At 40.2% G+C, this 16,359-nt stretch overlaps 1 protein-coding gene across 8 annotated transcripts in view; it reads right to left on the minus strand.

The window, feature by feature from the left end:
• Window positions 1-561: 561 nt before the first annotated feature.
• Window positions 562-16,359, minus strand: part of acsl6 (acyl-CoA synthetase long chain family member 6) — a 32,895-nt gene continuing 17,097 nt past the window's right edge. For 3 of the 8 annotated variants that reach the window (XM_080483331.1, XM_080483332.1, XM_080483333.1), the window contains 17 exons: window positions 15,536-15,637; window positions 15,331-15,430; window positions 14,966-15,144; window positions 13,822-13,854; window positions 12,889-12,940; window positions 11,354-11,427; window positions 11,092-11,169; window positions 8,034-8,168; window positions 7,187-7,321; window positions 6,475-6,570; window positions 5,557-5,629; window positions 4,198-4,286; window positions 3,906-4,022; window positions 3,631-3,774; window positions 3,419-3,520; window positions 3,156-3,227; window positions 562-2,922 (listed from right to left, as the gene is read on the minus strand). In XM_080483331.1, coding sequence (XP_080339457.1) covers window positions 2,782-2,922; window positions 3,156-3,227; window positions 3,419-3,520; window positions 3,631-3,774; window positions 3,906-4,022; window positions 4,198-4,286; window positions 5,557-5,629; window positions 6,475-6,570; window positions 7,187-7,321; window positions 8,034-8,168; window positions 11,092-11,169; window positions 11,354-11,427; window positions 12,889-12,940; window positions 13,822-13,854; window positions 14,966-15,144; window positions 15,331-15,430; window positions 15,536-15,637 — 1,722 coding nt within the window. In that variant the 3' untranslated portion in view covers window positions 562-2,781. The remainder of the gene's footprint in view (window positions 2,923-3,155; window positions 3,228-3,418; window positions 3,521-3,630; window positions 3,775-3,905; window positions 4,023-4,197; window positions 4,287-5,556; window positions 5,630-6,474; window positions 6,571-7,186; window positions 7,322-8,033; window positions 8,169-11,091; window positions 11,170-11,353; window positions 11,428-12,888; window positions 12,941-13,821; window positions 13,855-14,965; window positions 15,145-15,330; window positions 15,431-15,535; window positions 15,638-16,359) is intronic. The other 5 variants (XR_013936117.1, XR_013936119.1, XR_013936118.1 and 2 more) reach the window with 3 other exon arrangements.

Here is a 16,359-nt window from a genome sequence, read left to right on the forward strand (position 1 = left end):
TGTTCTGAAAAGTCCAGGTCACATGTTAAGTGTCTAGATCTTGATTTTTAGAGTCTCTATTTTAGAGAGTTTGGTTTTGCTCAATTTACCTATATCTAGTTTTGAGAGTCTAGATTTGTTTAGTTAACAACATTAACAAATCATATTTCTTAAATCATCGATTGCACTGATATGTGTCCTCATAATTATTTCACAGAGCAGTTCACTTGTTTTAAAAGCATTTTAAAACATGCAAATTCTACATAGAAAGACTTGAACCTGGGATCATATAGCTGTGAGGTGAGAGTGCTAACCATTAAAACCACCTGTTGGAACTAACTTACATGAAAGCTCAAACCATAAGACTTTAAAAATATAAGAAGGAAAGTGTAGAAGCACTATGTCAGTTTGGTAGGAGAGTTCAATTATTTTTTCGATGAGTATCATCAAAAAAGTGATTTGATTTCTTTATTATTACAGCATCAAAGAGCACTGAGGCATTCATAGAGGAGCTGTACACGTGAAACCTGTTTGTAAAGGGCAAACAAGAATAAATGAGAAAAAGAAAGAAGACACCATCTTAAAATCATTCCAGAGTATCTTTTATTACACGCCCCTTGTCCTAGTCCTTGCCCTCCCTCGTCCCTATTGCTGCACTCAATCATTACAAGGATATGGTGCTGATTCCATTTTACAGCCGAATAGATAAATAAATAGGTACAATTCATCTCACTACACGCAAAAAAGAGAGAGAAAAAAATCCATTCAAACCATTGATTTAATAAATATGCTTACATCTAGCTGTCCTCATTTATGTACATCCGCATCGGCAATGCTTTGGGACGGTAATCAACTTAAAAAGCGTATACATTACTTCTAAGTGTAAACCCCTTTTAAAAAAAAAAACAACACACATTTGTTTCATTTAAAAGTTGACGTTTTGTTCTATTTACCTTCAGTGAGTGAGTGGAGTGCATCCTGCTCTAACAGCTGCTGGCAGCTGCGTAAAAACGGCCCAAAGAGAAGTACTTGTCTTTTTCAAGTCAAATGCCAATAGCCTCAGCAATGCAGGGCAAATTGCATGCATTGCCCTGAGCCCTGGTTTTGCATGTTTTCTTTTTGTTTTCTTTTACCTGACATACTCTTTGTGCAAAGATGTTTGGAAACAGGAAAAAAAAAAAAAAAAAAAATTGTGTTTGTTCCAACTGTAGAGTGTGAACCTCGTTGACCGTTACACTGGGCCAGACCTTTACATAAACAAGGAGCATGCATGCTAAGCTTCTGACCCGCAGCCGTACTGATGAAAGAGTGAATACATGACGTGAATTGTGACTCGGATGTGGCTCAAACATCGAGATGCTCTACATGGGACGATGCGGACAGCAATGATTGGAACTGCAGAAGCTGCTACTTGAACCTTCTTATTCTAAATCCGACCCCAAACAGAAGGATTTTTTATTTTTTTTTTGTTTTTTGTTTGTTTTACAGTTGTACAATATTTGGTTATACATACCTTTGATTCTTGTATCAGTTCAGGGTGCTATATCACACCCTAATAACTGGCACTGCCGTGAGCAGCGTTCACATCGAACAAAAAGTCTACTTTTTTCCCACCGGGGGAATAAGTTTGTTACTGTCCAACAAAGTGTCAGCGTTGTTACACATCTAGACATCTCCTGGAGCTACACTACATACAAAGACATCACGCTCGCTGTCGTATGATTGTAGAAGGTTTTTTTTTTTCAGCTGTTGGGTTGTGTTTGGCTGGTAGCTCTGGACTGATGGAGAAGAGAGAGTGACATACAGTACAAATGAACTCAAGTGTTTGAGAGAGGCTGAGTTTCTACTTGATTGGGGTTTGAAGGTATGATTCAGGAGAGGAGCAGTATAGCAATTTATGGAAGATTTGAGGTGCCAAAATCAAAACAAGTCATACAAAAATGGTATGATGTACATTGCTATATGTACAATAGTGAGATTATTTTTTTTGCATGCATGCATTTACTGTGTCACTTAATCAAAGTAACAAAAGCAAAACATTTACATTAAGATCAACATAGAATTTGTTAGGTGTGCTGAGTGAACAAGCATGTTGTGCAAATTAAATACATTTCAATAAATCTTTTGAAGCATTTTATCTCGGTACTATAAACGCATCTTTTGATATTATCCAGTCCATGTTCACCTATTCAGTGTGACGGATTGTCAGATCTCAGTCAACACTACGTCCACAATTTCCCTGTGTGGGTGTAAGTCTCTGTAGCAATTGATGGAAGTTCATCCCCTTTATCACCAGCAACAACAATTTGCACCTAATCCACACTGCCCTCTTCTGGACAACACATAAAATAAGAACGTTCTTAATTTTGAAAATTCATAAAAATGTTTGGTTTAAAGAATACAACATAATCATTAAAGGCTAAACAAAAGAAAAAGCTATCTTGTTTCATATTTGAGGGACCATGACACAGTAAATGCATGCATAATAATACAATCCATAAGCCAATCTGCATTATATTTTTTAACATTTCTTCTCTCTCTCAACCCTTTCATGCATGCTTCAAGAGAAATTATGCTATGGTGTCTACAACAGGAGCTGAGCATTACACCACTAAGATCCTGCATGCACGAAAGGGTTCGTTCGATTTTGTTCAGGTAATTTCAATCCTTCACAGTTGGGCCCAGATTTTTATTTTCTTTGCCAAAGCATGGTAAGCTTCAGGTGACACATCATCGTCTCACTGCAGGTCGAAGCAGAATTCTTTGTTCGGATGCTTGAAGGAAAATGAAGTCCGGTGGCCGTCACATGGAAATACTGCTGTAGAGGTCGTCAATTTTCCCCTTGAAGAACTCCTTCAGCTCCGGTCTCTTAGCCTTTAGTGTCGGAGTCAGGAGGCCGTTTTGAATGGAGAACATATCATTGTGGATGTAGATGTTCTTCACCTATGAATGGAACATAACTTAGTTATGAATTGTAGGACAAGAGTCCCTTGATGTCAGTGTAAGTCTAACTATTATTAACAGTTAGACTATAGGACTATATCCTTATGTTCGTTAAGGATATAGTGTAATTTTAAGCCTACGATTATATAATGTATCTTCCAAAAAAAAAAAAAAGAAAAGACAACAACCTTTTTCTGTGTATTTTTTGCTTTTCCAGATTTTTAACTGTCTACCTGCTCAAAAGAGTGGAGGCCGCTCGCTTTGCCCAGACGCACCAGATCTTCAAGAATTGCCTTCTTCAAAACCTGGCAACATAAGAGGGAAGTTAAAGGTTTCAGTTGCAGGGGCTGTGGATCAAGTAGCCGAGAAGGTTTCTCTCCACTCATGCCTGTCCGTGTGTTGGAGTGACAAAACAATAACACCCAAACCGGTGTGACCAAGTAACGTGTGAATATGACTAACTCACCTCTGAAAGAGGTGAAAATGTGCTACCTACCGTGTTTTTACATAGGTCCTTGTATGTGCCCAATATGCCTTTCTTCTTGGCCCACTCAGGCATGACTTCAGGGTCGGGAACCACGACACCTACCAGACAGGACTGAAGATAGCACAGGAAACAATGAAAGAAATGGCCAAACAGCTAGAAACTGAATCAATTAAATAATCGAGATGAGCCACAAATTGAGTGAAATGGTTCCCTGTCCTCACCTGCAGACTGTCCCCATGAATGTAGAGCTGTGCCACAGGTTCACTCCTGATGTAGATGTTCTCGATCTTCTCGGGAGAGATGTACTCACCCTGCGCCAACTTGAAGATGTGCTTTTTCCTGTCAATAATTTTCAGCGTGCCATTCTAAAACAGAGCAGAGATGTGACAAAAAGATAATGAGAAGAGGATCCAAGATGAGGATGTCTAACACGCACACACACAGAATGAAATATATATATATTAAAAAAAAGTTGATACAAGCTGTATGCACGCACAGGCAACCATTTGCCGATATCTCCGGTGTGGAGCCAGCCGTCTGGGTCCAGTGCCTCGGCTGACCTCTCCGGGTCTTTGAGGTAGCCCTTAAACACGTTTGGTCCCTTTACACAAACCTGGAGGAGAGATGAAAGGAGTGGGGAATGGTTGAAGTTGGAGGAAAAGCTTGTAAAATGCAGTTGCTCCCTCAGTCGCTTCCTTGAGACACTTGTGGTGTAATATTGGAACTGATCTTGTACTCGGTGAACTTGAATCGATCTTTTTTTTTCTTCTGAAAAACCATCTGCTTACCTCGCCCTCTCCCTTTGAGGCAAAGTAGTTCTTCTCAGGAACATCCACCAGTTTGATGAGGTTACATGGCAGCGGAGCCCCCACATGACCTATTGTCAGACAAACAAATCAAACAACCTGTTTCTTCATATGCTTTGGTTTGCTCTTAACTGCAGAAGCACTCAAATGGCATATTCAAAAACAACGATCCAGTTTGAATGGAAAACATAATAAAGAAAAAAAAGTCAATTTCAAAACTTCTTGGTGCTCGTTACATATTAAAAATTCTAATTAAATCAAAAAGGAACTCGCTCATACATGTCATGGCATACCAGAAGTAACCAGCAGGGGGCAATTCAGGACTATAGTTTGATGTTATTAAAGCAATTGCAGTTATCTAACAGTTCTCTCATTGCTGCCCCACATCAGGTTCAGACCTGTGCCTTACATCTGGTGTGATCTGTTGTAAATCTTTAACTGATAAAGTTGCAGCTGCGTGTATCATTTATTATTTACTGTTAACAAGACAGGGTGGCATGAAGATGGAGTGATATTAGCTCCTTTTTATGTTTTCAAGTTCGACCTGGTGCCTACGTAGGTAATCTCAAGAGTCTCTGACTGTTTGAACAAACACACGGTCCCAAGGTTGATGAAGTTGGAAATATGTTTGTTGATGAGTCTGTGATGGAAAAGTGGCACAGCTGGGATAAACCCGAATGACCCCGACTTGGTTAAAGTAGGTATGGGAAATAAATGAATGCCAAATAAAAAGACACTTCAAAATAGATTATCAAACAACATACTGAACTGAAGCTCATCCGACTAAACAAAAATCACTTTAAAAGTCATTGCAGTTCTTCGACGTTATGTACTGTATGACATAAGCCAACACCCCTCAGAATAAACACAAGCAGTTACAACTCGACATTGGAAATTACGTAAGTGTACAGCTAATGCTGCAGCCAAACAGTCCCTCTTTGTCTCTTATCCTTCCAGGCCTCTCCTTTTTTCCTCCCCAAGTTCCCATGTAAGGCAGCCAACCCCTCACTCCTGCACTGCTATTTCTCAATTGAATGTGATTCATAAATCATTCACTTCAATCCAAACCAGTTGAGTATTAGTAGTACTAGTACTAGTACTAGTACTAGTACTAGTATGTGCAATTATGCCATGTCATAGTTTGAAGTTTTAGCTATGTCATTACACTTTTACACCAAGACAAGGAGGGGACTACTATACTTACAGTATTTGTCTCAGGTGCACAGAAACATTAACCACAGTCAAACACACTTTAAGATTTAGTGTTGGACCTTTGAACTGAGCTTCCATGAGCACACATGAGCCGAGATAAGAAAGCCGTGTGATGGCGCTGACGCTCACCTGGGGTCCAGTCTCCTGGTGTGGTGAACGTGCAGCCAGCTGTGCACTCTGTCTGGCCGTATGCCTCATACACCTGCACACGGACAAAGCCAACGTTGAAAAGAGGGCAGTGGGAAGAAGGTGGCCACACTTGCAGTCCTCGCTGTTATTCGAACGCATGGTCAAGTTTGCATGTTCTATAATCTTGTGTCGTTAAGTTCGTACATCTCTTTGTGAAGGCTTTGCTCGCCCTTTTTTTCTTTCTTATCTTCTCTTGAGGGTTATCTTCGGCTGTAAAATAGTTCACCCTGTTCCCCAACTGGTGCCAATGGTGTTTGTCAACTGTAGGTGCTGAGCAAAGAGTGTACAGTGAGATAGTGGTGACAAAGAATTGCAACACCCATCCCAAGTACCATCCCAGGAAACAAAAAGAAAAAAGAAATAGAGCAGAAACTCACACTGCAGCTCCATAAAGCCCAACAACTCCGTCTCTGCAGGCTTAAAACTAGAAGCACCTTGGCCGTTTTAAAGAAAGTTTTAACTTTAAAGATGTATGTGACAGTGTTAACCTCTTAACAGGAAAGCAACCATATTTGGTCACTTCCACATTTCTGGCTGACACAGTAAGATGTTGATGTTTGGCGCGCAGCCCCCACAGCGAGAAGGTCTGGGTTGAAATACTAGCCGGGGCCTTTCATTGTGGGGTTGGCATTTTCTCCCCCGTGTGTGTGTGTGTGTGTGTGTGTGTGTGTGTGTGTGTGTGTGTGTGTGTGTGTGTGTGTGTGTGTGTGTGTGTGTGTGTGTGAGCGTTCCCTCCCTAAGGCCAAATAAAAATGAGGTTAATTTCAAGACCCTAAATTGCCCCTTGGCGTGACCTGGAGTGTGTGTGGTTGCATGTGTCTCTGTTTGCCGTGTGTGTGCGTGGTGCGTGTGTCTGACCTGACATCCCAGGGCTGCTCTGAGGAATCCCAGGACACTGGGTGAGGTAGGAGCTGCTCCTGTTATTATCATCCTCAGCCTTCCTCCCAGGCTGGCCTGTACACAGAGTGGTCACATCGTGGAATATTAACTCACATTGTTTCGATTCAAACAAAGACAGATGAACAGACAATAAACAAATCAAGTCTGAGTTTGATGAAAACTGTTGGGTTTCTGACTCTTTGTCCGTCAATTCTGAATAAATACATTGGAATATCTAATTCTGTTGAGAAATGCTTATTTGATGTTTCAGTGTCACCGTGAAGGAACAATAACAATATTTTAATAACAATCAATAGGGTTTCTGACAGGATATTTAAAAGTCGTCATAGTAGCTACTTGTCATTTACACCTGCTTGTTTTATGCTGGTGTTTTTTAAATATTTGACTGGACGCAGGTTTCCAGGGAAACATAACAACTGCCTTATTAATTCAAATTAAGTATGATTTTAAAAATGTCTCACAGGTGACTTATTAGAAAAAAACAAGCTCTTAAGACCACTGTAAGGGTCAAATAGTAGAAATATATTGAACTGCAATGTGCCGTTGTTTGTAAAAGTCAATAACACATTTAACGGGAACACTTACAAATGCATGTTAATGTATAGAATAAAGTTGAGTGACGTCAAAAGTTTTCAGTATTTGAATGTGTCCAGTGGGAGGGGCTATTCACCTGAATCTTACTGAAGAAGATCTTGTCCCAGATGCTGTCGCTGCGAATGACACCGTTGCTGACTTCAGCACCTTTTCTCTTGGCAGCAAAGTTGAGCAACCAACGCTTCAGCGGGGTGTTTGCCTGGCTGAAAATCTGCAAAGGACGCAGCAATCAAACACATAAACGCTATCGTGAGATTATCTTTTCTCTTTCAAGCATATCTGAATATTTGAGGACCTCAACATCAAGTCATTTTAGGCATTTCTGAAGAAACAAGACCTGAACGCCTCTCTCTGTGGTTCAGTGACAGAGTTTTTAACTTTAAAAGTGCAAATACACTCCCTTGCACCGAATCTTTTCACAAAGCCTGTGATAAACAACCTATCTTTAAACAATTGCAATCCGAAATCCTTTTTGCACCAAAGATTCTTATCAGTCTTCAGACTTGAAAGGGCTGTTACGTCTCAGCTTGAGAGACTATCTGCAGAATTCAGCAAGAATGTTTCACGTTCTCATCCTCATAGTTTGGATTTCACGGAATCTTGCTTGCAAAAAAGTAGCCCGTTCTCAATTTTCGTATTTCAAAATTTTGATTCATCAAGAAAAACATCTTCCAGTCAGGCAGTGCATTGAGCCTTGATTATAATGTTTGTGCTCTTGTTTCTTCTCAAAAATGACAAGACAGCCGGCACACCGGCATGTTTTTTTGAGTAAATTTTTTATTTTTTTTCCTGTCCAATCATCTCCCTTCCCTTAATAACTGCAAGCACCTGAGATTTAATCTGACGCGGTTTCAGGTGGAACGCTGTATGTTTGGCATTCCTGCTTTTTGACGCTTCCTCCATATCTTTCTGGCTCTTCTCACCTTGTCATACATGCGGTTGAGTAGTCGAGGCACCACGGGGAAAATGGTCGGCCGTAGAGCCTTCATGTCATCTGACAGGAGGCGGATGTCTCCCTGATAGAAGCCGATCCGTCCTCCATGGCAGTACACCACAGACTGCAGCAGACACAACAGGCACTTTTCAACAACCATGAAAACAGTCAGATGTGGGAACTCCGTTGTCGTAAAAATCTTGCAACTGTCACAGTAATTCACAAAACCTCTGACTCATCGTACACTTAGTCATAGATTTCATTCATAGGCATGAACCTTTTTGAATGTGCTGTACTACTAATGTTAAAGATACAATGCTGGTGAGTAACTAATGCTAAACTTACAAGACATTTAATTTTTATTAATTAATTAATTTATTTATTTATTTATTCATGAATCTATTAATCTATTCATTAATCTATTTATTTATTTATTTATTCATTCATTTATTTATTTATTTATTTATATATTTATTTATTTCAGGCAAAAAATGAAAACATTTTTTTTAGGAAATCACATGAAGTAGCAGTTGGTGTAAACTTGTCTTAAATGTCAGAGTTGTAATTCTCACACTCTTGAAAAAAGAGGAACCTTATAGTTTGCATGCCGCAAGTTTTACCACTGTGTCTTTTTCCCATTGCCTTACACAGGTTGAAAGCAGAGAACACTGTTGTGTTTTTTTTTTTTTGTCTTTCATGTGAAATTATATGAGATCAACTTGATTATTTTTGCCACGATGCACTCTACATGTTAAGGCATGAGCAGTCATGTGTGCGTAATGAGCCATGACTCATTACGCACAATATTAGTAAGCATTATCTAATTATTAGAGAAACTTCGGTGTGTTACTCCTCCTGTCAGTCCTCACACTCAAGGCGCGAAGGGATGATAAGCTTTTGAACCAACCCTGATGCAGATCAACACATGAATCAGAAAATGTATGGCATGATAAACAATTCCGCACTCATCTGAGAAATAAACACATAAGTCCTTTTTTTTTTTTGTTTACTCTGCCTGATGTTGAATTTGAGCTTTTCTGGTGCATTCACACCCCTTTTAAAGATCTGTTTGTAAGAAAAGATGAACTCAAATCCAATTGTTGCCATGTAATTACGTGGCATTACTCAGGCTCCTCAAACCGTCCGAGGACATGGTGATGCATTGACCATGTTTTTGTGTTTTACTTAAACATCACCACTATCAGATACGGTGGAGTTGTGTTTATGTTTATGTAGGATTGGCATACTTGCTTGTAATGTGTGAACTCGTGCTTTGCTTTCTGGGGAAGTTAGGTGTTTTCCTGTGTCTGGGTGTCAGACTTTTCACAACAAACCAGGCTGGTTTAACCTGCTGCGACCGGATACATCTACGTCTCCCCACATATACAGTTCAGTAAATCCACTGCCTGGAACAATAGCATTGCACTGGATTTGTATTTAACAGTTTGTTTAAACAGTCGAAGCACAGTGGCACGCAGACATTGGTAGTAAAAAAAAAAAAAAAAAATTCTTTGTGTCTTGTCAGCTTAGTTTGAGTTTGACAGTAGTTGTTAAGTTCTTTTGACCTCCCGGCGTCTCGAGGTAATTCAACAAAAGTGAATGGACGCATAGGCAAGGCGATGTGTGTCTATCCACCAGTGGATACAAGGGTGAATGTATTGAAACAGTTTTATCAGTGAGACCGTGCTAAATCAGCCCAAGACCATTACCAAACATGACATGAAAACCTGACAAAGACAAATGAAGAAATTATGGATATTTTTTTTTACACACGTTTGGTGGGAATCACCAGCCATTAAGCCCTGAACTGTGTCTTCGACTGTAACTGAATAAAGATCAAATCCAAATTTGTGTGAAAGTAGCCTTCTTAGTTCATTCTGTTGACCTGCATACTTGCACACATACACTAAACCAGATGTCTGCCACTCAAATGTTGTATCTGTACCTCTCCCTGAGCATTCCTTTTTGTTGTTTTACGCCAGAGTAGAAGTAAAAGATGCAACAAGCTGATCAATAATCGATGCATTTACTGTATAAAACAACACTAAACAGTCTGCTGGGATGTTTCCTCTGTGTATCTGTGTGATTGGATTTTTCCATTAAAAATACTGTAGTAAGCCACAATTTTGAGAAATGTAATGCGGATTTGGTAGTTTTTCTGTTTGATGTGGGCTGGACGTCCCTTCATGTAGCTTTTTGAGTTGAACTGTGAAAACAATATAGAGAGATCTATTTCATTATTCAGTTATAGGGGTACTAGGTGGCGTAAATGGGAGAAAAGGTGGTTTTATTGAGCAACTGTAAGATTTTTTGGTTTAAAAATATCAAGTTCCTGTTCCTTTTTTTCTTCTTCTTTTTTTTTTTTTTACAGTGATCTGACAATTTCACATCATCTCAGTCAGACAGATCATGCGAAACGCAGTGACTTGTCGGAACAAGAATCACGATCTTTTATATAATGAAGTTTCCGAGCTCAAAGATGTGAATCAAAAGTCTACACACAGGGAATGTGCTCATCTGGAGGGGTGGGTGGAAATTCTCCGGAATTCCTGTATTCATTTAACCCATGACTCCAACTCTGACTAAAAGTGAAACTTAGGGATTGTGTTTTTCCCAACCTGGAACAGCCAGAATACAATTGATCATTCTAATTTGAGACATTATTATGCCAGGAGGTGAAGTTTCAATAGTTCCTTTAATCTCCGCTTTCATTTGTTTACCAACAGTCATTGTCTGTATACGAGTTATCATGAGGACGTGTGGGTGCACTGTTATCTTAGTAGACTACAAAGTGATGAAACTTGCACACCCCTGGTTGTGACCTCCAGAATTGGCAATGATTCATCCTAGTAGGAAAACGAAACTGACAAAAAAGCAGGAAAGGTGGATAAAGTTTCACCGCCCTCTCCGCTTCCCTCCCCCTGAATAACTGACGCCCACGGTCAACGACACTCCACACAGAGAGCCTTCCTCTGCCCCCGCCAACATCCTGAAACTCATAAACTCTCTCATTCCTGTGGTCGGGGATATTAGATGAGCCTGTTTACCTCAATGAGCCTCTCAAACATGTGAGCCAATGGCAGGAAGGAGATGAGGCAATCATCTTGGTTGGGGAAAATTACTTTCTGCAGGGAGACAAAAGGACAAAAACAATTAGACACTCTGAAGTGATCTCGCACAAGAGAAACGTGACCATGAGAAGATGTGTGTCTCAGAGGACGAAATGCTAAAACCAAATGATAGTCAAAAATGGGGGAGGAGAGTGTAAGATTTGAGAAGTGAAAGGTCGGGGGGGGGGGGGGGCCTTACGTCTGTTACTTTGAGGAAGCCGGAGAAATCAGCCACCACATTCCCATGGGTGAGCATGACTCCCTTTGGGTTTCCTGAGGAGAAAGAAAAGGCAAACAACATGTGAGATAAATCCCCTTGATGTGCCAGAGAAGCACAGATCCAGTCAACGAACCAACATGAAGAGGCACCTGGCTCAGCAGAAATCCAATTTAATGGCATTAAAAACAAGAGTTCGTAACTTGCTTTAAGGTTGTTTGTTTGCAATGTCAGGTGTGGCAGCAGACACACACACACACACACACACACACACACACACACACACACACACACACACACACACACACACACACACACACACACACACACACACACACACACACACACACACACACACACAGAGAAAAGATTGAGGGATCGCTCCAGAAACACAGAGCCACATGAGGGACTCTGTCCAGCAGGTGGCAGCCTCCTCTACTCATGAACTGCTGTCCTTAAGCGACCCCACATTTGTTTGGCTTTTCCTGTTGGCTGAAGCCAAACCCTTATTGTTGTTAGATGACACCACACTAGCATCTAAGATGACAGATATCACTGGAGAGTCAAAACTGGACATTCCTGTAATGAGTGTCGTAAATAGCGGTGCAGTATTTAAGAGAAGTATTGAGAGAACTCCTATGCCATAAAGCACATGGCAGAGTTGTTGCTGAGGAGTTGCAGTGTTTGTTTATCAATGCAGTAAATCTTTTTTTTCAGCATGCTTATCCAATGAGTTCACAGGTGACCAGGCGATGACTTTATCAACACTTCATATCATCAATAATTACATGTTTACCGTTTTCAAAAACACCAAACAATTCCATGAGTGATCCAAGTTTGACTTGGCACGCTTGAATGAATTCCAGAAGAGATCAACGCCCCAGTCGAAACAGTAGAAAGGCAAGCCGTTCGCTATTTGCAACTTATTTTTGATGTGCAACATTGTGCAGTTCAAACTTAATGACTCATTTTTGAAAAGTAAATGTAAACGAGAGAGTGACTTTTAGAAAAGTGCCGTGAATGCGAATGTGTTCAATGGCTTGGAATTTAGGTGAAAAAGTAATGTCTTGAAAAAGTATTTCATCACGGGCACGTTGTTCCATCCAAACTGTCGGCAGATATCAGAGTAAAACGTGTCTGATTGATCAAAATCAATTGTGATGTAACTATTTTTTGTTTTGTTTGTATACAGGCAAGTCAAAATCCTAGTGAGAGCCAAATGTCCAAGTACTAGAGCCCCAATGTGGATTAATACCAACTGATTCCTGACTATTCGAAACTTAAAACTGAGATCAAAGTTCAACTATCTTCATTTCTGTCAATTATTTCCTAATTGCTTGTGTTACTCACATTCACCTGCGCTGTCCCAGATGGAGGCGTGTGTGACTTCCCATCATCAAACAAATTATGCATCACATTTTCACACACACACACACACACACACACACACACACACACACACACACACACACACACACACACACACACACACACACACACACACACCCAACTCTCACCTGTGGTTCCACTGGTGAAACACACAATAGACAAGTCATCTGGTGCTGGTGGCTGTGGTTAAACACAAAAAAGAAAAAATGGAATTAATTACATGTAACTTGTCGTAAAAGAATTCAACATCATCCTGCACCGACACAGATTGTAACCACAGATTACTGTAAAGCACGGGATGATTTTAGTCTTTGGATCTGTGCTCTTCTTCTGTCAATATTATTGTCCATGATGCTATAACAGGGTAACCAAATTCTTGCAATCAGAGTATTTTATGTTTATGTCACTGCCTCGCTGACGTTGAATAGAGAGTGTGCGTTCAATACATCCAATTGAATTATACAGTTGAGCCAAGGGAAATAATTTAAACAGAATTCCATCTCGTGCTGGCACTAATTGATTGCTACTGCTTCAGCATGATACACTTTATCGTAAAACATGCGGTGGCCTTGATACGTAATGCTTTTTTCCCTCTCTGCCGGTGAAGTAGCTTTAATCAACGTGAAGGGGAGATTTTATCTCCCTCACGGAAGTGGGGCTGCATTAACCCGTGGCAAATGATTATCTTTTTACAAGTGTTATTTAATTATTTCTGTTTAGCAAGGTACCTGATCAAAAGCTCAAATCTTGCACTGATGATCTTGTAAGATAAAAACAAAAAATAAATACACAGTATTCTGCCTGCTTTTAGAATATCATGGAGTAATACACAAAATGTCCGGCATATTGAGCAAGTAAATGTAAACATTATTTTTACAATAATCTACCAAATTTCAACCTGGATGACAAATTATACTATAGTTACAGTATTTATATATTAGAGCACCATAATTAATGTAATGCAATTTCTACAAAGGTACATGTCCAAAAAATTCTGTGACAATTCATATATGCAGTATTGAGCATTTACTGTAGTAGAATTTTGAGTCTGTTGTACTTACTATGGGTTTTCTGTAGTTCTCTCGGCCCAGAGCCTGAAAACAACAGCATGAAAAAAAACCTGTTACAATTAAACCTTTCTATATGGGCAAATCACCACAAAATGTGTTGACTGAACAACCCATTGACATTATGTGACTTCCACTGGCCTATTATTCTCAACGGGTCTGAAACTGAACATGTATGGCTCTGCATTGCTACTCAAAAGTGCTAGAGATCAATCATGAAAATGTCTTTGCGTTTTTGGGTCACAGTCTTCCAGGAAAATGTTCTGATTCCTGTTAACCACCCGAGCCTCCATTTCTCATAGGTCAAACACCTTTCATAACCACTAATCATTACAGAAAAATGACAGCTATGTCTCACGGCATCCCTGCTTGTGTTGTCTTTTGGCAACTCGCCATTGATCAAAATATTTCGTGCCGAACGGCCTTCGCATACTTTGGACGTAAGTTAAGAGAGCAAGCAAGACGGCACTTAAATACTGGTTTAACAAGCATGCATTATGACTGCTCGGCAGTATTGACACTTACAGAAAAGCAAGCAGAGAGCTGTGAAATCCCTCTCTGTGTTCATAAGAGCACGTGGTAGACCTATTTAACCGTGGCATGCATTGTTGTTCATATTCTACCCAGCATGAACCCGTAGTGTTTTGTGCTCGAGACTTATTTTTGACTGACCAAATCTCTACATCACATTGTTTAGACTATGCCACACACAGCGTTTCAGTTGGTGCGTCGCAGACTCCAGAACGCCACCGCACTATCAGAGTGGGGCATCACTGTAGCACTTGTTACTCTTATACAAGCAGCATAAAAGTTTCACAGGCATAATAAATGCACTGACATGAGAGTCCATGTCTGTCATCAGTCTGAATAGGTTATCAACAAGTTCACTGTATGCAATAAAGTCCATAGGCATGCAAATATCAGCTAAAAACAAGATTGCAATGAATACGCCTATTTTACATTCAAGAGAAGATAATGAGCTGTAAGTTTGGAACATTTCAATGAATAGTACAAAAGCTGAAATATGCTTGGGTTTTCTTAATCAATAGTATTTATAAATATCCAAGAACGCACAATTAAAAAGCTGTTCATTGTTTTTAAACCTCTTTGCCTTACTTTCTTTCCATATATTCCATACCTCGACTTCTTGCAAGGCCTGCACGTGGACACCACAGCCCTTCCCGTGCTCCACCAGGGCCTGGTCGAAGGCATCCATCAGCAGGATTCTCCGCAGGCCTGGTGTCTCCTTCCGCTCCACGTTTTCCAAAAGCACCTGAGCTTTCTCTGCTTTGTCGCAGATGACTGTGGAGATGTCCGCTGCAATCACACACGCACACAAGAGCACACGCACCCCAAAATAAGGATAATAACAACGAAGGTTTTGTCAGTTTCCCAGTTCATCCGGACTTTGAGAACGATTTTAAGATAGTCAAAGTTTAAGATAATCAAGTCTCGTGTTTTCAATTTGGAGCAGCATTGAAAATGCCCGATGTGTTTTCTTACCAGTGTTAATGATGAACCGTATTGCGTCTGGGCCTAGTGTGTCATAAAGGGGAACCACCACCATGGAGTAGGTGTAGCAAGCTAGCTCTGAGATGATCCACTACAATCACACACAAGACAGAGTTCAGGGGTTAAAGGGAGGTCACACATCTGTGAATGAACGATATCTCATGTCTGTGAGTTATCTAAACTACAGATTTGGTACCTCAGGTCTGTTCTGAGCGAACACTCCTATGAACTGGTTGGGGTTGGGCTGGCAGCCCTGGTGCAGAAGGCCCGAACCCAGATGCTCTGCCCGGGCTGTAACCTGTGGAGCGGAAAAACAGGACATTTTGAGCTTAGAACTGCCAGTAAAATTACCTGAAGAGCCCACATTATTTCATTTCAAATATGGTTTTAGATATATTTTAGGAAGATTTAGTGACATCCTCGTATATCAGTTAAACATTTGTCATAATGTCTTTTTTTCTCTCCACCAAATAGCCACTATAGAATATGATCAAGTTTTAAATTTGCACAATTTACCACCGGGTGAAGTGAACTACCTTATTTAAAACACGGAATACCCCCTTTTTTTTTTCTTTAACTCCCATGATTGTGAAAGACACTCGGAAAATAAAAACAAAAAAAAAAGAACTGAAGCTGTAAGGCAAATGTGGCGGAGAAAGTTGCATCAGTGTAATCAAAATTTCCGTACTTCGGCAGAAGTCTTGCATAATATTTCCCAACATAGAATATGAGACATGCTTCAGTAACAATGACGAGTTCTCTCTGTAAATGGCACTCTAAACAGGCCCAGATTTGTCAGGGAATAACAGTGAAACGAAACTAAAGCTTCTAAGCGTCTAATAAATCTCATGTTTCGCCTGTCTGTCAAGAGCGTATCCGGCTTTCGACTACAGTCAAACTGAAGCATCTTCATTTATTTCCACAAACATTGACATAGTATAACTACAAAAGTTGAAAGGGAAAAAAAGGCCAAAAAGTGATATTATAACCTGCAAAATCTGGCGACCAGGAAGTTGGATA

This window comes from Lipophrys pholis (genome assembly GCF_963383615.2).
Source record: "Lipophrys pholis genome assembly, chromosome: 16".
Lineage (NCBI taxonomy): Eukaryota > Metazoa > Chordata > Actinopteri > Blenniiformes > Blenniidae > Lipophrys > Lipophrys pholis.